Source organism: Rhinatrema bivittatum, chromosome 1 (assembly GCF_901001135.1).
Source record: "Rhinatrema bivittatum chromosome 1, aRhiBiv1.1, whole genome shotgun sequence".
Taxonomy (NCBI): Eukaryota; Metazoa; Chordata; class Amphibia; order Gymnophiona; family Rhinatrematidae; genus Rhinatrema; species Rhinatrema bivittatum.
Genome location: NC_042615.1, coordinates 545,663,834 through 545,685,505, shown reverse-complemented (window position 1 = coordinate 545,685,505; position 21,672 = coordinate 545,663,834). Strand labels below are relative to the sequence as shown.

At 46.4% G+C, this 21,672-nt stretch overlaps 1 protein-coding gene across 1 annotated transcript in view; it reads left to right on the top strand.

Moving 5' to 3' along the window:
* The window catches only part of TRPM6 (transient receptor potential cation channel subfamily M member 6), a 187,192-nt gene that overhangs the window by 80,892 nt on the left and 84,628 nt on the right, over window positions 1–21,672 (top strand). The window contains exons 10-11 of the mRNA XM_029615982.1: window positions 6,973–7,105; window positions 17,193–18,334. Coding sequence (XP_029471842.1) covers window positions 6,973–7,105; window positions 17,193–18,334 — 1,275 coding nt within the window. The remainder of the gene's footprint in view (window positions 1–6,972; window positions 7,106–17,192; window positions 18,335–21,672) is intronic.

The following is a 21,672-nucleotide window of genomic DNA, read 5'->3' as shown; positions in this document are numbered from 1 at the left end:
GTGGCACGGGCTCCTTCTCCCTCTTCCAGGAAGTGATACAGCTCTGGGATTGGGCTCTCTCCAGAGGGATGTATCTATGGGCCACCTACCTGCCGGGCCACCTGAACACGCTGGCAGACCACCTCAGCCAGTCCTTCCAGCCAGACAAGTGGTCTCTGAACCCAGTGGTGGCAGCTGACCCATTCCGTCGCTGGGGCATGCCGGACATCGACCTGTTCGCCTCTCCCCACAATTAGAATGTGAGCATGTTCTGCTCCCCGATTCTATGGAAGGACCATAAAAATGAAATGAAACATAGAAATGATGGCAGAAGAAGACCAATAGGCCCATCCAGTCTGCCCAGCAAGCTTTCACACTTATTTTCTCATACTTACCTGATACTCCGACCGCTGAGTTCAGGGCCATTATTGGTAGCTTTTGGATTCTAATTTCCTTCCACCACCACCATTGATGCAGAGAACAGTATTGGAGCTGTATCAAAGTGAAGTGTAAGGCTTAATGTTTGAGGGTACATAAGAACATAAGAAAATGCCATACTGAGTCAGACCAAGGGTCCATCAAGCCCAGCATCCTGTTTCCAACAGTGGCCAATCCAGGCCATAAGAACCTGGCAAGTACCCAAAAACGAAGTCTATTCCATGTAACCATTGCTAATGGCAGTGGCTATTCTCTAAGCAGGTAATGGACTTCTCCTCCAAGAACTTATCCAATCCTTTTTTAAACACAGCTATACTAACTGCACGAACCACATTCTCTGGCAACAAATTCCAGAGTTTAATTGTGCGTTGAGTAAAAAAGAACTTTCTCCGATTAGTTTTAAATGTGCCCCATGCTAACTTCATGGAGTGCCCCCTAGACTTTCTACTATCCGAAAGAGTAAATAACCGATTCACATCTACCCGTTCTAGACCTCTCATGATTTTAAACACCTCTATCATATCCCCCCTCAGTCGCCTCTTCTCCAAGCTGAAAAGTCCTAACCTCTTTAGTCTTTCCTCATAGGGGAGTTGTTCCATTCCCCTTATCATTTTGGTAGCCCTTCTCTGTACCTTCTCCATCGCAATTATATCTTTTTTGAGATGCGGCGACCAGAATGGTAGTAACCATTGTATCAAGCAAGTTACCCCGATGTTTGTATACTCATACTGCTGAGATCAATGCCTTGTTTGATGTTGGCGGGATGTAAATCCTATTTCTTCATTCCCCCTGCTGTTGAAGCAGTGAGCTGTGCTGGATATGCATTCAAAGTGAAGTATCAGGCTTAATTTGTTAGGGGTAGTAACCACCGCAATAAGCAAGCTACTCCCACGCTTATTTGTTTACCCAGACTGTGCAATTCAGTCCTTTGTTGTTGTCTGAATATAAATCCTCTTTTCTTCATTCCCCTTCCATTGAAGCAGTGAGATGTGCTGGATATGCTTTCCAAGTGAAGTAAAAGGCTTAAATTAATTCAGGGTAGTAACCGCCACAACAAGCAAGCTAATGCCATGCTTGTTTACCCAGACTGTGCAATTCAGTCCTTGTTGGGTGTTGTCTGAATGTAAATCCTTTTATCTTCATCCCTCCCTCTGCCGTTCAAGCAGAGATTTAAGCTGGATATGCATTGAAAGTGAAGTATCCGGCTTAATTGGTTTGGGATAGTAACTGCCGCAACAAGCAAGCTACTCCCACGCTTATTTGTTTACCCAGACTGTGCTACCTTGTTGGTTGTTGCCTGAATGAAATCCTCTTTTCCACATTTCCTCTTTCCGTTGAAGCATAGAGGAATGTCAGAGTCTCATTAACCATGTGAATGTTTATTGAATAAGGGTATTAATCACCAGATAGTAGCCGTCATTCCTGCAAGACACCCTCATACCTCTTCTATTCATTCCCATCATCCAGGCTTTATGGATCCACAGTGTTTATTCTTATAAGGCATCTCCATACCTCTTCTCTTCATTCCCATCCTCCAGGCTTTATGGATCCACAGTGTTTATCCCACGCCCCTTTGACATCCTTCACAGTTTTGGTCTTCACCACTTCCTCCAGAAGGGCGTTCCAGGCATCCACCACCCTCTCCATGAAGAAATACTTCCTGACATTGGTTCTGAGTCTTCCTTCCTGGAGTTTTAAATCGTGACCCCTGGTTATGCTGATTTTTTTTTTTCCAATGGAAAAGGTTGTCGTTGACTTTGGATCATTAAAACCTTTCAAGTATTGGACCATCCGGCCTGCAACGTGTTCTCCCTTCACTGGGGACAAGGTCTCATGTACGCATACCCCCTATTCCACTTCTCTCGAGGACTCTGATGAAGCTGCGAGAGGATGGGGGGACTATGATCCTGGTGGCACCCTCCTGGCCAAGGCAGGTGTGGTTTCCACTGCTCCAGGACCTGTCCATGAGTGCACCGGTTCTGCTGGGGATTGTTCCTGACTTCCTATCACAGAACTAGGGCACCCTGTGCCACCCGAACCTCTGGGCCCTGGCCCTCATGGCGTGGATGTTGAGTGCATGATCCTCCAGCCCTTACAGCTCTCAGATGGTGTTTCCAGAGTCTTGATTGAAGCCCAGAAACCTTCCACTCGGAGATCTTACAGCTCGAAGTGGAAGCATTTCTCCACCTGGTGCGGTGGCCACAGACTGGACCCTTTCTCCTGTCAGGTCCCCCACCCGCTGGATTATCTGTGGCACCTGTCCGAGTCTGGCCTCCAGACCAACTCAGTCCGAGTACACCTCAGCGCCCTACATGCCTAACACCAGGGGGTTGCTTGGGCACCCATTTCAGTCCAGCCACTGGTCGGACATTTCATGCGGGGCCTGGTTCAACTGAAGTCCCCGCCAGCAACCTTGTGGGATCTCAACATTGTCCTGGCGAGACTCATGTGGCATCTGTTCGAGTCTCTCAAATCCTGTGACCTGAAATTCCTCACCTGGAAAGATATGTTCCTGGTGGCGATCACTTCCGCTTGCAGGGTCAGTGAGATCCAGGCCCTGGTTACATACGCTCCATACACAAAATTCTCCCATGATCGTGTGGGGCTGCACACGCATCCAAAATTTTAGCTGAAGCTGGTGACTGCTTTCCACATCCACCAGTCAATCTTCCTTCCCACGGCCTCATTCTCACCCAGGGGAACGTGCTCTTCACACCTTAGACTGCAAGCGGGTGCTCGCTTTCTAATTGGACCATACAGCGAGTCATAGACAGTTTACCCAGCTCTTTATGTCTTTTGACACCAATAGGCTGGGAGCAGCAGTGGGGAAGTAGACCCTATCCAACTGGCTAATGAACTGCATTGTTCTGCTACGAGCAGGCAGGGCTCTAGCTGGCAGGCAGGGTAAAGGCTCACTCTGTGCGGGCTATGGCGGCGTCAGTGGCCCATCCGCATGCGGTCCCTGTAGCTGAAATCTGCAGGGCCGCAACCCGGAGTTCTCTCCACACATCTTGTCTCACTACTGCCTCGACAGGGATAATCGCCAGGACAGCGCTTTTGGCCAGTCTGTCCTTTGCAATCTATTCCAGTCTTGAACCCAACTGTTTTCATCGTGCTCCTTGTGGGGCCAGACTGTCCCTGTTTTTCCCACAGCGCCGCAGTTGTGTTGTGCCTGTTGGTACCTTGTTCGGTTACTGTGGGTCCCTCTATCACATGGGGCAGTCTGGAGCTCTGTAATCACCCACATGTGAGGACTACCATCCGGCTTGTCCTAGGAGAAAGCGCAGATGCTTTTCTTTAACAGGTATTCTCCTAGGACAAGCAGGATGTTAGTCTCAGGAATCTCACACGCCTCCCCACAATGTTGGGTTCACCTTCGGTTTGTTGTGTTATTTTTCTCGCTTGTATTTTTTCTATGTTACGAGACTGAAGGGGGACCTTGCGTGGACGCACGGATAGCAGCAGGCTGGGCTGGGTTCCATCTGATGATGTCACCCACATGTGATGACATCCTGCTGTCCTAGGGAAACACCTGTTACAGGTAAGCAACTGCGCTTTCCCTTGTATTAGATGTAGAACGAGCAGCAAAACACCTTTTTGGTTGTGGGGAGGACCAAATGAACCATCCTCCACCCCATCAAGATAAATGATAAATGCTCTGTTTCCCCACCATAATTCCTCTCACAAAAAAACAAGAAGGCCTTGCTGGCTCCAACATGACCCCTCCTGTCCAAACCTTGTGCTTCTTTGCATCCTTCCCTCTCCATATTCAATATCCCCATTGATCCCCTCTCATTTTCCCCCTGCCTTCTCTCTCCCTTATGCTCCTCGTTCTCTCCTCCTTCTCCCATCCCCTGTCCCCCCAACTCTTCTCCCAACCCTCAGCCCCACATCCGGATAACTTCTGTGTCTCCAGCCTCAAGCAGGGGGATAAAGGAAGGGCCACAGAAGAGTGCTGGTGATGGCAGCAGCTGAGTTTCTTGGGGTACTGCATAGGCACTACTATGATGGCAGAGGAAGCAGCTTGCAGCTCCTGCATGTTGCAATGCTTATGTGTGCCTTGCTTGCAGTGAAAGTTACCAGGTCTTATAACTTTGACCATGAGCAAGCTGCTCAGGTGGGAGGATCACCTAGAGGCATATAGCAATGCCTGCTCCGGGAAGCATCACTTAGACAGGAGGTGTTGGGGAAGGAGTTGCCTAGCCAACCTTTTTCTGTTGCCAGGTTTCTGTGGCACTCGAGTCGCTTTTTCACATAAATGAATTTCTATAGCTTGCCCTGCACAAAGTTGGTTGAGCCATTGCCCTTGTGGCCCATTCCATTCCAACATCTCAGGCCCTAGGAATGGCGTAACACTCATTTTAAAGATCAGGTATGAAAATGGAGAGTGGGGATAGACTCTAAATTTAACTTGTTTCCAATAGTGTGTTTATTCAGTTGTGTCTGGTCTGTAAATTTGGTGAGATTAGCCTGTCTTTTATTATCTCATGCCTTCATAACTGTAGTATCCTTCATCTGGGTCTCCATCAAAAGACAGTACAGTGCCTTTAACTTGCACTCTACTGTATATCATCTATGTATAGATGGAAATGCAGGCCCAAACCTCTTAATAAGATGCACAAGGTGTTTTCCTTGGATCATAAGAACTTAAGAAATTGCTATGCTGGGTCAGACCAAGGGTCCATCAAGCCCAGCATCTTGTTTCAACAGAGGCCAAACCAGGCCACAAGAACCTGGCAGTTACCCAAACACTAAGAAGATCCCATGCTACTGATGCAATTAATAGCAGTGGCTATTCCCTAAGTAAACTTGATTAATAGCAGTTAATGGACTTCTCCTCCAAGACCTTATCCAAACCTTTTTTGCACCCAGCTACAAGAAGGGCAAAATAATTGAACCCTGGAGAACTCCACAATTTATTCATCTTGGGGGCGGGGGTGGGGGGTGGGGGGAAGAAATTCACTCAGTACCACTTGTTGAGACTGCCCCTTCAAAAAGAATTGAAACCATGTTAACACAGTATCTCCCATCCAAGTCTCCTTAACTGATCCAATAAGATATTATGGTTTATGGTGTCAAATCAAGCAAAAATATTTAGGCTCCAGTGCCCCAAACAGAAATTCATAGTAGATCATCCAGCATGTTACCCAAGCCAATTTAATGCTGGGGCCAGTGCTCTGTGATGAGAAAATTCAAGGTCATCAATTCAAGCATATTGGACATTTCTACAGTAGACAGCTATTGCACTTAATCACATGATAGAGGACAATGCTAGCTCCAAAAGTGCTGGCTTAATCTGTTTTAGCAACAGTTGTTCCATCAAAATGATTATGGGTTTCTAGGAGCCTTGTCCACAACAAAGGGGATAAAATCTATTAATGCACACTCCCCTGAAATTGTATCAAAAGTTTTAACGCAGCAAAGTTGCAGAAGGCAGTTTTCAAAGGCAACACGTATTTACCCCAAAAATTGCTCCCCCTAGGAGCTAAAGTATACAGTGCACATAAATTTATCCTAATTTCGGGGAAGTGTTTCCTGGGACTGTGTTTTGAGCAGAAGAGAATATATTGCATGTAGCTTGTGTGGTGTCCGGCAACCCAGTACCGCAAAGCGTAGGAATCGTTGGTGTTCTTGACGGATTGGAATATGTAGGTAGACCCAGGATAGGTCCAGGGAGGTTAAGAACTCTCCCATTGTATGCTATGACCACCATAATCTTGGAAAATGTTCTAGGGGCTGTTGCTAGGCCAAAGGGCAGTGCCCAAAACTGATAATGGCAACTCAGTACCGCAAAGCGTAGGAAATGTCTCTCCAGGCAGTCATTAATTGCTGAGCGCTAAATGTGCGTCCGGCTCCAGATACAGTGATAGTGTTACCTCTGTATTGAAGAGTCTACATTGGCTCCCCATCTCTTTTTGAGCATAATATAAGGCTTGTACTTTGGCACGTAAGACTTTGAATAGTCAAGATCCACGATAATTGCTTGATAAATTGTTCACTTATGTTCCTGCTCACCCTTTAAGCTCATCTCAGTGGGCCTATCTTCAGTTCCTCCATTGAAAGAGGTAAAGCTGTATAGATGGTTTTTTTCCTGTTCCATTCTTTCTCTCTGGAATTCCCTTCTGAGAAAAGTGCACCCAACAAAAGGTTATGCAATATTCAAATACCTGATAAACTCTTGGCTATTTTGTAAAGCTATCAGCTGCTGATTGCCTTTATTTTTAATTTATTATTGATTTGATGTTTTACTGTTTTTATGACACTTTAATTCTTAAAATATCTTTTTAGATTTTGTTTGGTTTTGCTTCTGAATGATATCTGGTCATGATGGGGGGGAGGGGGGGCTCTATTTTAATCCATTACTATGGTTTTATTTGTGTTTTATTTATTGTGATTGTGTTTATTGCAAGCATTGTTTTGTATGTTTTATTTTGTATTTTCTGTTCCATGCTTTGAGCACCCTGAAAGATGTGTAAGAAATTAAAGTTATGTTACTTGCATTGCCTGTATATACTGTAGAGCTGTCTGATGCCAGACATCTTCTCCTTTCCTTAGAATTGTACCTGAGCAATGATGAGTTAAAGAAGCTCCATGACTTTGAAGAACAGTGTGTGGAGAAGTACTTTCATGAAAAGAACGAGTTCCTGCACTCCAGCGACAGCGAGCGGATCCGCGTGACAGCAGAGAGGTGGGCTCCCACCCGCACATGTATTTTCTGCTAGGGTGCTGACCTGGAACCTTTTGTTACTGACCTGGAACCCTTTTCCCCATTGCAGTTGGAGTGAAAGCTGGATGCCAGGGCCGGTGCAAAGGTATTAGGTGCACTAGGCAAACTTTCAGTCTTTGACTCTCCGCCTCCCTTTACACACCTGCTTATCAGTGGAAGCTCTGGCACAACATCCCCCTCTTTTATCACACTCAGCATCTACCTTTCACTCTCTTCTCACCCTTTTCCATATCCTGCATCACTCTGCCTTTGCCCCCTGTATATAGTGCCCAGCATCCCTTCTCTCTACCCCCTGTCCAGTATTTATAGTTTTCCTAGCATGTAACCAGATGGACTCAGGACCAATGGATTTATGTTCCCCTGCCAGCAGATGGAGACGGAGTTAGGTTTCAAAGCTGACGTCACCTTTGATACACCCCAGCAGTGACCTCAGCCTTGCAATATCTCTCTGTCTCCTAGCAGATGCGGACTTGCTTTCCTTATTGGGATTGCTGTACCCTTTAGTAGAAGAAATTCTACTTTTAAATTGGAGAGAGACTGAGCCCCGCTCTCCCGCAGTGAAACCTAAATGTCCCTCCCCCAGTTGAGAATCCCTGAAGTGATTTCCGAGATTCCTCAGAAGTGTGCCTTGGTCCTATAGCCGGTTCCTGGCGTGGACTTTGTAGCTAGAGCAGCAGAAAGACAGCTGGTGCAAGAAGCCAAGCGAGGTGGTGATGGCCAAATCCTTCTCCTCCTGTAGCGCTAAGCCCAGGTAAGTATAAAAAAAAAAAGAGAGGAGAAGATTCCTTCTGATTCAGAGATGTTGGAGGGGTTTTAATAATACTTCCTCCGGTCTCCTTGCTCGGTGCTCTGTACCGATGTCGTTCACGATCCTGTTGGGGAAAGGGGAAGTGGGCTTCCGAGTGGGTTGAGCGGCCTCACGGTGAGCTAGGCCTCACTTTAGGCTCAGTAGGCACCCCGAATGTTAGACCGCAGCGGCGCCATCTTGCACGCATTTTTGTGTGCCTTCTATTGCCCATCATAGGGCATCAGTACGTGCGGTGTGTGCGGGCTCTGAGCACGCCCTGTGCACATATCGTTGAGGGCTTACGCACGTGCATAATGTAGCGCGTATCCATATGCGCACATCTCTCTAGGTGCAAAATTTAGGTAAAGCCGAGCACATGGGCTATGCACGCAGCTTGATGCAGCTTGTGTAGGTGCCCAAAATCTGCACGGAAAACATTAAGCGCGAGCTGGCTGAACACGCAGTTGTTGTCCCTAATGGTTCATGCAGCAAAGAAACATAAGCACCATTCTATCTGTGCTGCCTGTCATAGTAGGGCTACACAGTCTGATCTTGATTCTTACTTATGTCAGCACTGTGAGGAGGCCCAGGGAGAGTTGGCCTCCCCAGACTTTACTACGCCCAGATCCTCCCATTCTGAGGATGGATCGGCCACAACCTTAACCGGAAATACCCCGAATCTGAGTAATCCTCCAAAAAAGAACCTTCGTTCAATGAATAAAGGCCTCCTCAAAATTCCTCATGGAAAAATCATGCACCTAGTATCAACCCGAGAGAGAGCTATATCCATCGCCAGCCCATTTCTATGGAACTCCTTACCCCTAAATCTAAGAACTCAAGTTGACACCAAAACTTTCAAAAAAGAATTAAAAACCTGGCTTTTTACCAGAGCTTTTTCAGATGATCTTAATTACCAACACCAACAAACTCCCAACCAGACAAATCCAAAGAAAACAGAGACACCACCCTATCAACTTATAACAGACCAATAAAACCACCAACTCTACAACAGACATCTAAGAACTTTTCCATATATAATCTAACCCCCCTATTACTCCCCAATGCTACTCAACTTTATCTTTAAATTGTATTTGTTAAAACTTTAATGTTACTCTCCTAATGTAAACCATTATGATGGCAAAACTGAATATACGGTATACAAAATATGTTAAAATAAAAATAAAAAAATAATCCTGGGGCTGGGTTTTCCATACGAGAGGGAAATCCAGTACCTCCTGGGCTAGACCTCGACCTGGCAGACTTCTCTTGGGTGGAATTTTTTCAAGGCCTTCAAGCCTTCATACAGGCTCACTCTGCTTCACTTGCATCTGGCCAGATGGAACCCCAGCCAGTAGGGCCTCCCTCTCCCAGCCCTATTGGCAGGCCTCAAGATATGCCTTGACTCACCAAGGATATCCTTGGCAGGGACCCAGACAGCACGGACAAAGAAGGGAATCCAAATTCCTTGGAAGATAAGGAAATCCCACCAGGTTTGGAGCCATATCGGATCATGTTACTTTTTTTCTATAGAGATGAATTGCCGGCCCTGGTTTCCCAGACCCTGAAGACACTGGGAGTTCCTGGGGCAGACTTTATGATGGAACCAAAGAAGAATCCCATTCTGGTGTCTCTACGGAAAGCTTCGTGCTATTTTCCAGTGCTGGATGCCATCCAGGAGTTCATTGACCTGGAATGGGATGCCCCATAAGCAAGTTTTAAAGGTGGTTGAGCATTAGAAGCTCTATACCCACTGGATCCAGTGGTGAGAGAATGCCTGCATTTCCCTAAAGTGGATGTGCTGGTCTGCTGTTTCGAAGCAAACAACCATCCCAGTGGAGGGAGGAGCGGCCTTAAAGGATGTGCATGATAGGCGGATTGAGTCCATCCTTAAGCAAGCTTTTGACACGACAGCCATGACTTTACAGATTGCTTCCTATTGTGCCCTGGTGGCTCACTCGTGTTTGCTCCTCTCTAGAGAGGTGGGTGACTGAGGGGCATATTCCAGAGAAACTATGGAGCCCACCACTGCCTTTTTAGCTGACGCGGGCTCTGATCTAGTCCGTACCTCAGCCAGAGGAGTGGCCTCAGTGATAGTGGCCAGAAGACAGCTATGGCTGTGAAATTGGTCAGCAGATGCGACTTCAAAGGCAAACCTCACAAAGATACCCTATAAGGGATCACTCCTCTTTGGAAGCGAATTGGAAAAGCTGTCCAGTAAGTGGTGTGAATCTGCAGTGCCCCAGCTACCAGAAAATAAGGGAAAGCAGTTTCAATGCCCTTCGCTTATGAGGAGTTGATCCAGTGGCTCACAATGCTTTTGGCCCTACAGAAACTCAACATTTCAGAGGTCTCTGTCCTTGGGGAGGTCTCGGTACTTTCGGAGTCGACAGCCCAAGAGAGGGGCAGGTTCAACCCGAACTCCCCAATGATGTTTTGCCAACCCATCCATGGAACGAGGAGATAGGGGGTTCACTATTCCTCTTCTATCAGCGGTGGGTCAAGATCACGTCAGACAAATGGGTACTGGATGTCATACGAGAAGGATACAAACTAGGGTTTTGCAGCACTCCTCGGGAAATATTCATGATGTCTCCTTGCCACTACCAGCACAAGAAGCAGGCAGTGGAGTCTACCTTGATAAGACTCCTTAAATTGAGGGCTATAGTTCCATTACCTGTGCCCTAGGAAAATACGGGGAGTTATTCCATCTATTTCATTGTACCCAAGAAGGAGAGTTCCTTTCACCCCATCCTGGACCTCAAGAGTGTCAACACCTATGAGTAATTAATTTCTGCATGGAAACTCTGCGCTCTGTGATAATGGCCGTACAACTGGGAGAGTTCTGAACCTCCCTGGACCTTTCTGAGGCCTATCTTCATATTTTAATCCAGCAAGAACATCAGCATTTCCCTTGCTTTGCATTACTGGGTTGCCATTATCAATTTTGGGTGCTGCTCTTTGGCCTGGCCACCGCCCCAAGAACATTTTCCAAGATTATGCTGGTCGTAGCAGTGGCACTGAGGAAAGAGGGAATCCTGGTGCACCTGTTCTTGGATGAGTGGTTGATTCAGGTGAAGTCATTGGAAGAGAGTCTGTGGGTGACCAGCAGGGTGATGTCCCTATTTCAGAGCTTGATTGGGTCATGAACATGGACAAAAGCAGTCTCAAGCCCTCCCAGTCCCTGGAATATCTGCGATCTGGTTCAACACCAAGCAGGGCAAGGTTTCCTCTCGCCCTTGCGGATAAGGAAGTTGATATCCCAAGTGCGTCTGTCGACAAACGTGATATGCCCCAAGAAGTTGGGCTATCTTCAGGTTCTCTGTTTGATGGCATCAACCCTGGGGATAGTACCATGGGCAAGGGCACACATGCGACTACTTCAATGCTCCCTGCTGTCACATTGAAACCCGCTGTCTCAAGACTATTCGATTTGCCTCCACCTACCAATGGAAGTATGCTCTCGGCTCCAGTGGTGGCTACAGGAGGCTCGCCTAGGCAAGGATGTAAGCCTGTCCCACTGAACTGGCTGGTCCTCATGACAGACATGAGCCTCCAGGGTTGGGGAGCTCACTGTCAGGAACTGATGGCCCAGGGGTATTGGACCAAGGAGGAGGCGCTCTGGAACATAAACCGTCTGGAAGCCCGGGCAGTCAGATTGGCATGTCTACAGTTCAGCCACATACTCCAGGGTCAGGTGGTCCGTGTAATGTCGGACATCACAACAACGGTAGCTTACATCAACCGCCGGGGGGGGGGGGGGGAACCAATAGCCAGCAAGTGTCACTGGAGATATATCTCCTTATAGAATGGGCGGAATTACATCTACAGATGATCTCTGCCTCCCACGTTGCAGGAAAAGACAACACCAGAGCAGATTTTCTAAGCAGGGAGAGTCTGAATCCCGGAGAATGGTCATTGTTGGCCAAAGCCTTTCAGTTGGTGGTTGGTTGCTGGGGCCTCCCATCAATTGACCTGCTGGCCACATCTCACAATGGGAAGGTTCCCTGACTTAGTCACAGAAGAGATAAGTGGGATCGACACCCTAGTTCAGACCTGGCCAGAAGAGGACTTACTATAGTATACGCCTTCCCTCTGTGGCCCCTGCTGGGCAGGGTCATTCGCAGGATCGAGCACCACAAGGGATTAGCCTACTAGTAGCTCCGGATTGGCCCAGGCATCCATGGTATGCAGACATGTGGAGACTCTTGATGGGGACCTCCCCCGTGCCTCCCACTGCACAGGGACCTACTCCAGCAAGATCCGGTCCTTCACAAGGATCCGACTTGATTCTGTCTTATGGCTTGGCCTTCAAAAGGGCTTGCTTGATGAAGTGTGGGTATTCAGCGGCAGTAATTACCAACCTGCTCTGTACATGGAGGTTCTGTATGTCCTTAGTATATGTGCGGGTCTGGAGAGTATTTGAGGCTGAATGTAAGGAATGCAGTGTTGCCCCTCAGATGGTCAAAATCCCACTGGCTCTGGAATTTTTACAGGATGGCTTGAATAAAGGGTTGGCCCTTAACTCACCTGGAAAGTCCAGGTGGTGGCTCTCTCTGGTTTCAGGGGTGAGGTGAATGGAACCTGCCTGTCGGCACATCCGGATATGACCCATTTTCTGAAAGGGGTAAAACCCCTCCAGCCACTCCTATGGTGAATGGTGAACTGTTCTCTTGTGGAATCTTAATCTAGTTTTGGAGTTTTTGGCAGGGCCCTCCTTTTGGCTGCTGTGCAGTCTTTCCTTGTGCTTATTAACCCTGAAAACAGTGTTCCTGGTGCTCAGCTCATCGCATATCTGAACTACAGGGATTGTTGTTTTGGGAACTGTTCCTCCAGATTTCTACAGGAGCGTTACAGCTTTGTACCGTTCTATTTTTCTTGCCCAAGGTAGTCTCGAAGTTTCATTTGAATCATTCCATTTCATTGCCAACCCTAGCTAGGCACAAGGACATGGAAGAATACCGCCTCCTCCACCATTTAAATGTCTGTAGAATTTTGTTGCGGTATCTGGAAGTTTCAGAACTGGTGCGCAAGATGGACTGCTCGTTTGGCCTTCACGGTGGAAGGAGACAGGGCGAACCAGCTTCCCGGGATACCATAGCTCGCTGAATCAAGGAGGTGGTCACGGGAGCCTATGTAGAGACAGGAAAGCCATTACCTTTTCAGGTTAAAGCTCATTCCACTAGGGCTCGGGCAGTATCCTGGGCGGAAGCTAGACTGCTGTCTCCCGTCGACATCTGCCGAGCGGCGACATGGTTCTCCTTACACACCTTCTCCAGGTTCTATTGCCTGGACGTTCAGGCCTGAGAGGACACAGCCTTTGCATGGGTGGTGCTAACCAGACCGTGGGTAACCTCCCACCCTGATTGGGAGTAGCTTTTGTACATCCCATTGGTTCTGAGTAGGGATGTGCATCGTTTTTTTTGACTGATGAAAATATCATACGATATTTTCTAATCCGTCATGTATCGGGGGTCCTCAAAAATGATAGGAAAACCCCACAAAATTTTCGTGAGGTTTTCTTATCGTTTGGGGGAGGGGAGAAAGGGCACACAGAACCCCCCAAACCCACCCGACCCTTTAGATCTAATTATTTACAATCCCCCACCCTCCCGACCCCTGCCAAAACTTGCCTAAAGTCCCTGGTGGTCCAGCAGGGGTCCCTGGAGTGATGTCCCCCTCTCGGGCTGTCAGCTGCCACTAATCAAAATGGCACCGATGGCCCTTTGCCCTTACCATGTGACAGGGGGTATCAGTGCCATTGGCCGCCCCTGTCACATGGCAGGAGCAATGGATGGCCTGTGCCATTTTTTAAGATAGCGCCGGCCGTCCATTGCTCCTACCATGTGACAGGGGCCGGCCAATGGCACCGATAGCCCCTGTAACATGGTAAGGGCAAAGGGCCATCGGTGCCATTTTGTTTACTGGCAGCCGATGGCCCGAGAGCGGGAGATTGCTCCTGGGTCCCCTGCTGGATCACCAAGGACTTTAGGCAAGTTTTTGGGGGGGTTGGGAGGGAGGGGGATTGTAAATAATTAGATCTAAAGGGTCGGGGTAGGTTTGTTTGTTTTTTTGGCTCGGGACAGCTGAAAAAAAAAAATGTCCAGACCGCGGGAAACGAAATTTCCTGTGGGTCCACGATACCGAAACCGGAACCAATTCCGGCACCTGATTCACATCTGGCTACATGCTAGGAAATGGAGAAATTACTTACCTGATAATTTCATTTTCCTTAGTGTAGACAGATGGACTCAGCATCCCACCCATGGCTGCCCAAGAGCGGTGCCAAGGAATCATCCATGAAATGAATATTGATTCCAAGAATATTGATTCCAAGAGGTTACGGATAAGTGGTCACCCAATTCCTAGATCATGGCATCTATAATCTTGCTGGGATTCAGCCTTTGTTTGGTTTGGTACAGTTATGATTATCCATTTTTAATCAACTTTTAAACAAGTTTTTCATTAGTTTGTCCACAGTGGCTTTTGAGGAGAATACTGAAGGGCTGAGGTCACTGCAGGAGTGTATCTTAAGGTGACGTCAGCTTTGAAACCTGACTCCATCTCAATCTGCTGGCAGGGGAGCATATAACCCATTGGTCCTGAGTCCTTCTGTCAGGAAAACAAAATTATCAGGTAAGTAACTTCTCCATTTCTTCCCCCTCACTCAGCATCCTCCTCTTTTTTTCCCTTCACTCCCTGCTTAGCCCACCAGCATCATCCTAATCTTTGTCCCCTTTTTGCAGTACCCAGAATCCTCTCTCTCTCTCCATCCTCTACTGGCCCCAAATTCTCTCTCTTTCACTTTCTTCTCTCCACCCCCTCCTGTGCTCCCTCTTCCCACAATTTCCTCACTCACCCTGTTCCTTTGTCTCCACTCACCACATCTATCCAGCATCCATTCCCTTCTGTCTTGGAGTACCATGCCTTAAAAGTGGGTAGGTGGCACTTGGATGTATTTGCGGATTTTGCCATTGCCTCCCCACCCCCAAATTTTAGCGCTCTAGGTGACCACCTAGTTTTCCAAACAGAAGAGGTAGAGGCCACTGCTGGCCCCAATGTGGCATCATTTTTTAAAGAAAATTACCACTCCTAGTATTGCATGTTCAGACTGAAAGTTCTGCACTAAAAGTGATTCCTGTCTCAAGAATCTTGAGAGAGGCCATTTTATCTTAATTTTGCTATGTATTTATTTTAATATTTTTATGGCTAGTTTTCATGCATTGGCAGTGGTATCTTCTTCGAACACCATCAATTTACTGCTCTGACTCTCTTGCACGATGTCCCCTGTAGAACTGCAACAGCCAGGGGAGGCGGGCAGGTCAGCAGTGGTGCTGCCAACTTGTAGAAGTGATGGTTGAGTGAGGGGGAGAAGATTCTAAAAATTGGCATTTTTATTTTTGGGTGTCTTTCTGTTTTTCACCCACTCAGTAATGCATTAGGTTGCCAGAAAAAGAAGGTAGAATGTTAGCTCATGCCACCCAGCAGGTTTTCCTAGAAAGTAATGCAGCCTGTAGCCTGCTCACCCTCTTCGTGCCTCCTCTTGAGTGTCATGCATGCAGCAATCCTGATGTCAAGCAGTACAAGATCCAGGCTAAGAACCAGGGAAAGCAGGGTCCAAATCCTGTTTATCCCACTGATGCTGCTTGTGACCTTGGTCAAGTCACTTTGCCCTACATTGTCCCAGGTACCAACTTGGATTATGAGCCTTCTCTGAGAGATTGATGTACCTGAATTGTAACTTGCCTTGAGCATGGGTTTGAAAAGTAAGGTATTAAATCTAAATCCAATGCCAAGGCTGCTTCTCCTGTGTGGTGCCACACAAATTCAGTCATTGAGGCATAGAGTATGACCCCCACATACTCCAACACATTTTGATTTTTAAAAGTGTTTTAAATATGAGCCACTTCCAAGTCTGTCGTAATGGTCTTAATAAAAGATCTGAACGAATAGTGGATGATATAGAAGCCGTTGTCACATGTAGAGCATAACTTGGAGAAATAGGCAAGAGCAATTGTGATTCAAGAAAAGTATCAGAAACATATGATGTTCCTTGAATCCAATCGCCAATATGTCATAGATGAATCACATGATTATACAATTTTAAGTCTGGAAGTCCCAGGCCTCCTAAAGATAGCGGCCACATTAATATCTGCATAGATAATCTAGGTTTTTTCCGGTTCCATACAAATTTGGTTACCCCTTTGTAAAACCTGTTCAATGTAGCTCGAGTGAGAAATAATGGGAGGACATTGAGCACATATAGCCATCTAGGAAGCACTGTCATTTTCAATAAATGTATTTGTCCCATCAGTGAGAGAGGAAGAGACATCCAAGCCGATATTGAGCTATCCGTTTTTTGTTGTAACTGTGGAATATTAAATGCATACAAATTTTCCAATCGTTTAGGTACCCAAATCCCCAAATATTTAATACGATCAATTGCCTATTTCAATGGAAATTTCAAAAAAAAAAATCAGGGAATGCAAAGATTCTATGTAATGACAGAAGCCACTTTGGGTTGCCCGCTGTGATTGACCTTTGCCTCCCAGCTTGGCTCTCAAGGGCCCAGCCGCTTTAAGTTTGTCACTGTGTGGCAGGGCCCCAGCAAATTGCTGCAGTTCCATTGGCTTTGGCGGAGCTTGATGAGGGTTATCACAGCGATTGACAGCCGATTGGAGGACCTGCGGCAGATGGCCAGTGCCTTGAAGTGTCTGTCAATAATATTACAAAGAACATGGACACGTGAAGCCCAGCATCTATTCTTAAAGTACCAAATAGGATGGTACTGTCAGTTGATGCCAGACAAATACCTAATGATGATAGCTGCAGAAATCACATGATCCATGCTTTTATGTCTGTTTTCCTTGGGCTTTAATTGAACCAACAAATTTAGCAGACACGCATGACCATGCACAGACAGCACCCCCCAAGTGTCATGTTTACAAAGGGACTTTTATTGTGGACCATGCTCTGTATGCAGTGCAGCTTTTGCCCCCCCCCCCCCCCCCCCCCCATTCAATTATACTATATCACGGCTTTTTATAATTCCTCTGAGATCATTATTTGATGATGCTATGCACCTATTATTTTAAATACTCCCTGAAGTGTGTTTACAGGAATATAACAGTCTCTGAGTGATGGCTCATAAGATTATTAATTCTTTATGCTGCTCTGAGGGGAGGTGGGGCGGTGTTGGTCTTAGAGGAATCATTTGAAAAGTGTCTCACTTTGCCATCATTTTGCTTTGTGTTATCTCCTTAGGGCTGAGGAAATGTGTCTGCACTTGAAAGAAGTGAATGAAAAGGTGTTTTACATTAAGGAGTCCTTACTGTCCCTGGACAGCCAGCTAGGACACCTGCAGGACCTCTCTGCCCTCACAGTTGATACCCTGAAAGTCATCTCTGCCGTAGACACCTTGCAGGTGGAGGAAGCCCTGCTGAGCAATGAGAAGCGTCGCAGCCACAGGAACATCCCGCACAGCTGGAGCAATATCATTTATCCCAAGACTCTGGGCAGTTTGGGGGACTTGACTGATAAGGCGTACAATTTCTACAGCATGCCCCCATCCCTTCTAAGGAGCCTAGCAAGGAGCCGTTGGTCTTCAGAGTGCCACAACCCTATAAAGGAAGTAGGCAGGAAATCAGAAGGCCAGGAGGAGCACGAGATAGAGAGCGATACCGTTACGTCTGGAGTCTCTTCTGAGAGCAAATCAAGCCCAAGGTATGGGCAGTTTCTTCTGGTTCCTCCTAGCCAGGATGGACTATTTACCTTTGAAGAGGTTGGATTGGAAATGTCCTTTCAAAGTACTCCAGCTAGGCATGAAATAGAGCTGTCTGGAACAAAGAGCGAAAGGAACGCCAATACTGTTCCAGCTGGACTAGGTCTGCAGAGTGTTGCAGAGGAAAGCCAGGAGAAACAGCAAAAGAATAGGCGTGACCCTCTTGTTTGGCAACCTTCTGATGGACATGATGGAATAGTAGATGAGCGTCCTCTGACTCCACCTTCATGTAACTCTGGCATTGAGGGAGGCCTTCTACCTAACAGAGACAGGGAGGACACTGTAGGCGGTTATGTGAACTGGGCCTTCTCAGAAGGGGATGAAACCGGGGTGTTTTCCCCCAAAGAGAGAAATCAGCCATGTATCCATGCCAACTACAACACTGACTGCAACTGCACCAACAGCAGCCCCCGGAGAGTTCAGATAAAAGAGTCTGAATCATTCTCTTACAACTCCGATAGGTCAGGGCACATCAGTGACAATTCTGAGTCTGGGTCTTACCCCCGGCGCAGTACCTCCTTCTGGATCAATCCACTGAGCAGAGACTGGACCTTCCACAAAGGGAGCAGCTTAAAGTCCAAGAAACAAGGGAAAGAGAGGAAGAACAGCAGACTTGCAAGCAATGGTAGTATTTTTTATATATTTCAATCTATGCATGTTTCAGAGCTGGCAGCCCACACCAATGAGCTGCCCTAGTTGCCTACTCTTTGTAGGTAAACCTTTTTCCAGTTTTGTATGACTCAATGCTACATCAGTGCGATGATGTCACCTGCTCTCATTTTGTTTAAGGAAGTTTTGAAAGTTTTGTCCATCAGAGTTTTGATTCAAGGGGATCCACAGTTTTAGATGCGTACAAGTTTTTTTTGTATAACCTATTTTATTAGTTTTTCAACATACATAAAAAAAAAAATACAGAAACTTCAAAAATTCAACAACAGTTCCCAGTCAACATCATCCATTCCATTCCGGTGTTGCCCCCCTTACCCATTCAACCCTTCCCCTCTCCCTACCTTCCCTCCCTCCCTTTACATACTAACCGAACATCAAACACTACCTGTACAGAGTATATACAAAGTATCAACCAAGTTCAAAAGAAGCGTCTCATAATGTGTGATCCTTGTACAGTCTGGACTGAAGACACTCGTAGGTATTTTGTGGTGAGAGAAAGTATAAAAGAGGAGAAGAATTGATAGGGGAGTGAATGAAATTTACACCTGATCCTCAATTGAAAATCCTGTGAACGTACAAGACATAAATCAACTATAAACTGTGAATTACAAGGTAGAAATTAAATTATACCTTATAAATCATGACTTATAAATTACAAATCCTTAATTTGAAATTGTAAATTGTGTTTCTAACCTCTGGTGTTAAAACTAGCAGAAAATCCTGCTAAGTTTCAGCATACAATCTAGTTTTCTCCTGTATACATTCTTTGCTGTTGTATATTCAATTGAGTAATTTAAGCATCCTAGCTTTCCATGCCTGAAGACATAATCAGTCTCTAACCAGACAGACAGACAGGATTGTCTTTTTGGTTACTAAACTAAATTTGTTCAAAAATAAGCATTGAGTCTGACTCGTATTGGCTTGCACCTGATCATAAATCCCGAAAAGCCAAATCCTTGGGCAGAATGGGAGGGATAACAGCATACTGGATGTAATAAATTTCTGAAGATCTGTCCAAAAGCATTGAACCTCTTCACACTCCCAGAACCCGTGTAGGTAGTCCCCTATCTTATTACCATATTTAATGCACACACTTGTAAAGCACAACCCTGCCTTGAAAGCTCGAGATTGAGCGATGTACATTTGATGGAGAAATTTAAATTTCTCGCAAAAGCACATTTTCTGAGTTTAGATTTATTTTACAGAAGTATTTTTTTCAATTCCAACCCCCTTACAGCTAAATCTGGATATTTACTCCATTTATTGGCACAAATTATAAATTCTTCATCACTTTTAATGCTCTGAAGGGCTTTATTCAAACTTGCACATGAGCATTTATTTTTTCCTATTTCAAATAAGGAGCCCTCCAAGAAAATAAAAATCTCCAAATCCTGGATCTTGTGATAGACAGTCTGTGATATAATGCCTAAGTTGAAGATAAGCATAAAATACTTTATGGGGAATGGAGAACTGTTGTAAATCCTGGAAGCTATGAAAAGCTATTATATCTCTCCTGAGAACCTGTTGCATATTATTGAGCCCCTTCATTCTCCAGTTTCTGAAGACTTGATCCTGAATCCCTGGATAAACTGTGGATTCCCCTATATAGATAGATAAGAGGATAGATGGTGAGATCTCTGAAATAATTTGAACACCAAATTCCAAGCCTTCCTACAAGAGCTCGACAATAGGTGCCCTTTAATATGCTCCAGTACCTCCTTATCTGCCACTTGAACAAGTGCATATAAAGAAAAAGGAAAAGCCCAGGCATTCAAGAAATTCAATGGAGTATAGCCAGAGGTGTCAGATAAAAAGTCCTCAATGTGTCTTAGAAGACGCGCCAAATTATACTATTGTAGATTTGGGCAATGCAACCCACCTTGCTGGGATGTTTTCATCAAAGTGCCTAGAGATAACCTTGCTTGATTACCATTCCAGTTGAAGTTCCTTAAACAGCTATTCACCTTCAAAACAGAGAACATATTTGGCCATGACAGCCTGTCAAAGGCCTTTTCTGAATGAAATCCAATAGCAACAGCTGGAATATTTCTTTCTTTACAAATATTCATAGCTGTAAGCAGCTTAATCATATGGGTCCCTGCAACTCTCCCCTTAATAAAGCCCACTTGATTGTTCGATATAATAGAAGGAATTACAGCACTTAAACGATTTGCTGGTATCTTAGCTAATATCTTTAGATCATAGTTGCCATTATCAGTTACGGGCACTGTCCTTTTCCTAGCCACAGCCCCCAAAACATTTTCCAAGATTATGGTGGTCATAGCAACAGCATTGAGAAAAGAGGGAATCCTGGTGTACCCATGCTTGGACGACTGGTTGATCCGGGCCAAGTCCTTGGAAGAGTGTCTCCAGGTGACCAACAGGGTAACCTCCTTGCTTCAGGAACTCGGAAGGGTCGTAAACCTGAACAAAAACAGTCTCAAGCCCTCCCAGTCCTTGGCACTATCTGGGAGTCCAGTTCGAGGCCAAGCAGGACAAGGTCTTCCTTCTGACCACGTGGATAAGGAAGTTGATGTCTCAAGTGCATCAGTTGATGAGCACGATACGCCCAACAGTGTGGAGCTATTTCCAAGTTCTCAGTTTGATGGTGGCAACCCTGGAGGTAGTGCCGTGGGCGAGGGCATACATGCGGCCACCTCAACGCTCACTACTGTCATGTTGGAACCCGCAGTCTCAAGACTATTCGATTCGCCTCCATTTACCGATGGGAGTATGCTCTCTGCTCCAGTGTTACAGGAAGCTCATCTGAGCAGGGTGTACCCCTGTTGTTATGCCCGTCGGTCGCAGACGGCTGTGACCACTGATGCTCACTTCTTTCTTTGCTGCCTTGTCACCTATGGGGAGAATGGCGGCCTCCGCCAGCTACAGCTGACCATCCTGGAGTTCCCGGGAAAGCATGGGCGCTGATGACCACCATCTTGCCTTCGGGATCACATAGGCGTGCATGTGCACAGGCCAGTCTTAAACACATCATGACGGGAACCTCGAGGGCATCCCCTCCGGATGACGTGTTCACCCTGCTGTACTTAAGCCGACTGGTCCTGCCTATTGACGAGTAAGCAAGGAGTTCCCTTGTTGCTGAATCTGCTTCATCCTTACAAACCTCCTGTTCCAGCTGCTGCACTTTGGCATGAGACGCTCTGGGTACCCGCTCCTCGGGGGCCCTTCCTCATCTCTGGCTATCCGATCCTCGGAGGACCTTCTGCCTTGGACTGCTGTCTGTTCCTGTTTCCTAGGACCTCTGCTGGAACTACCACTCTGTGAGTACCTTGA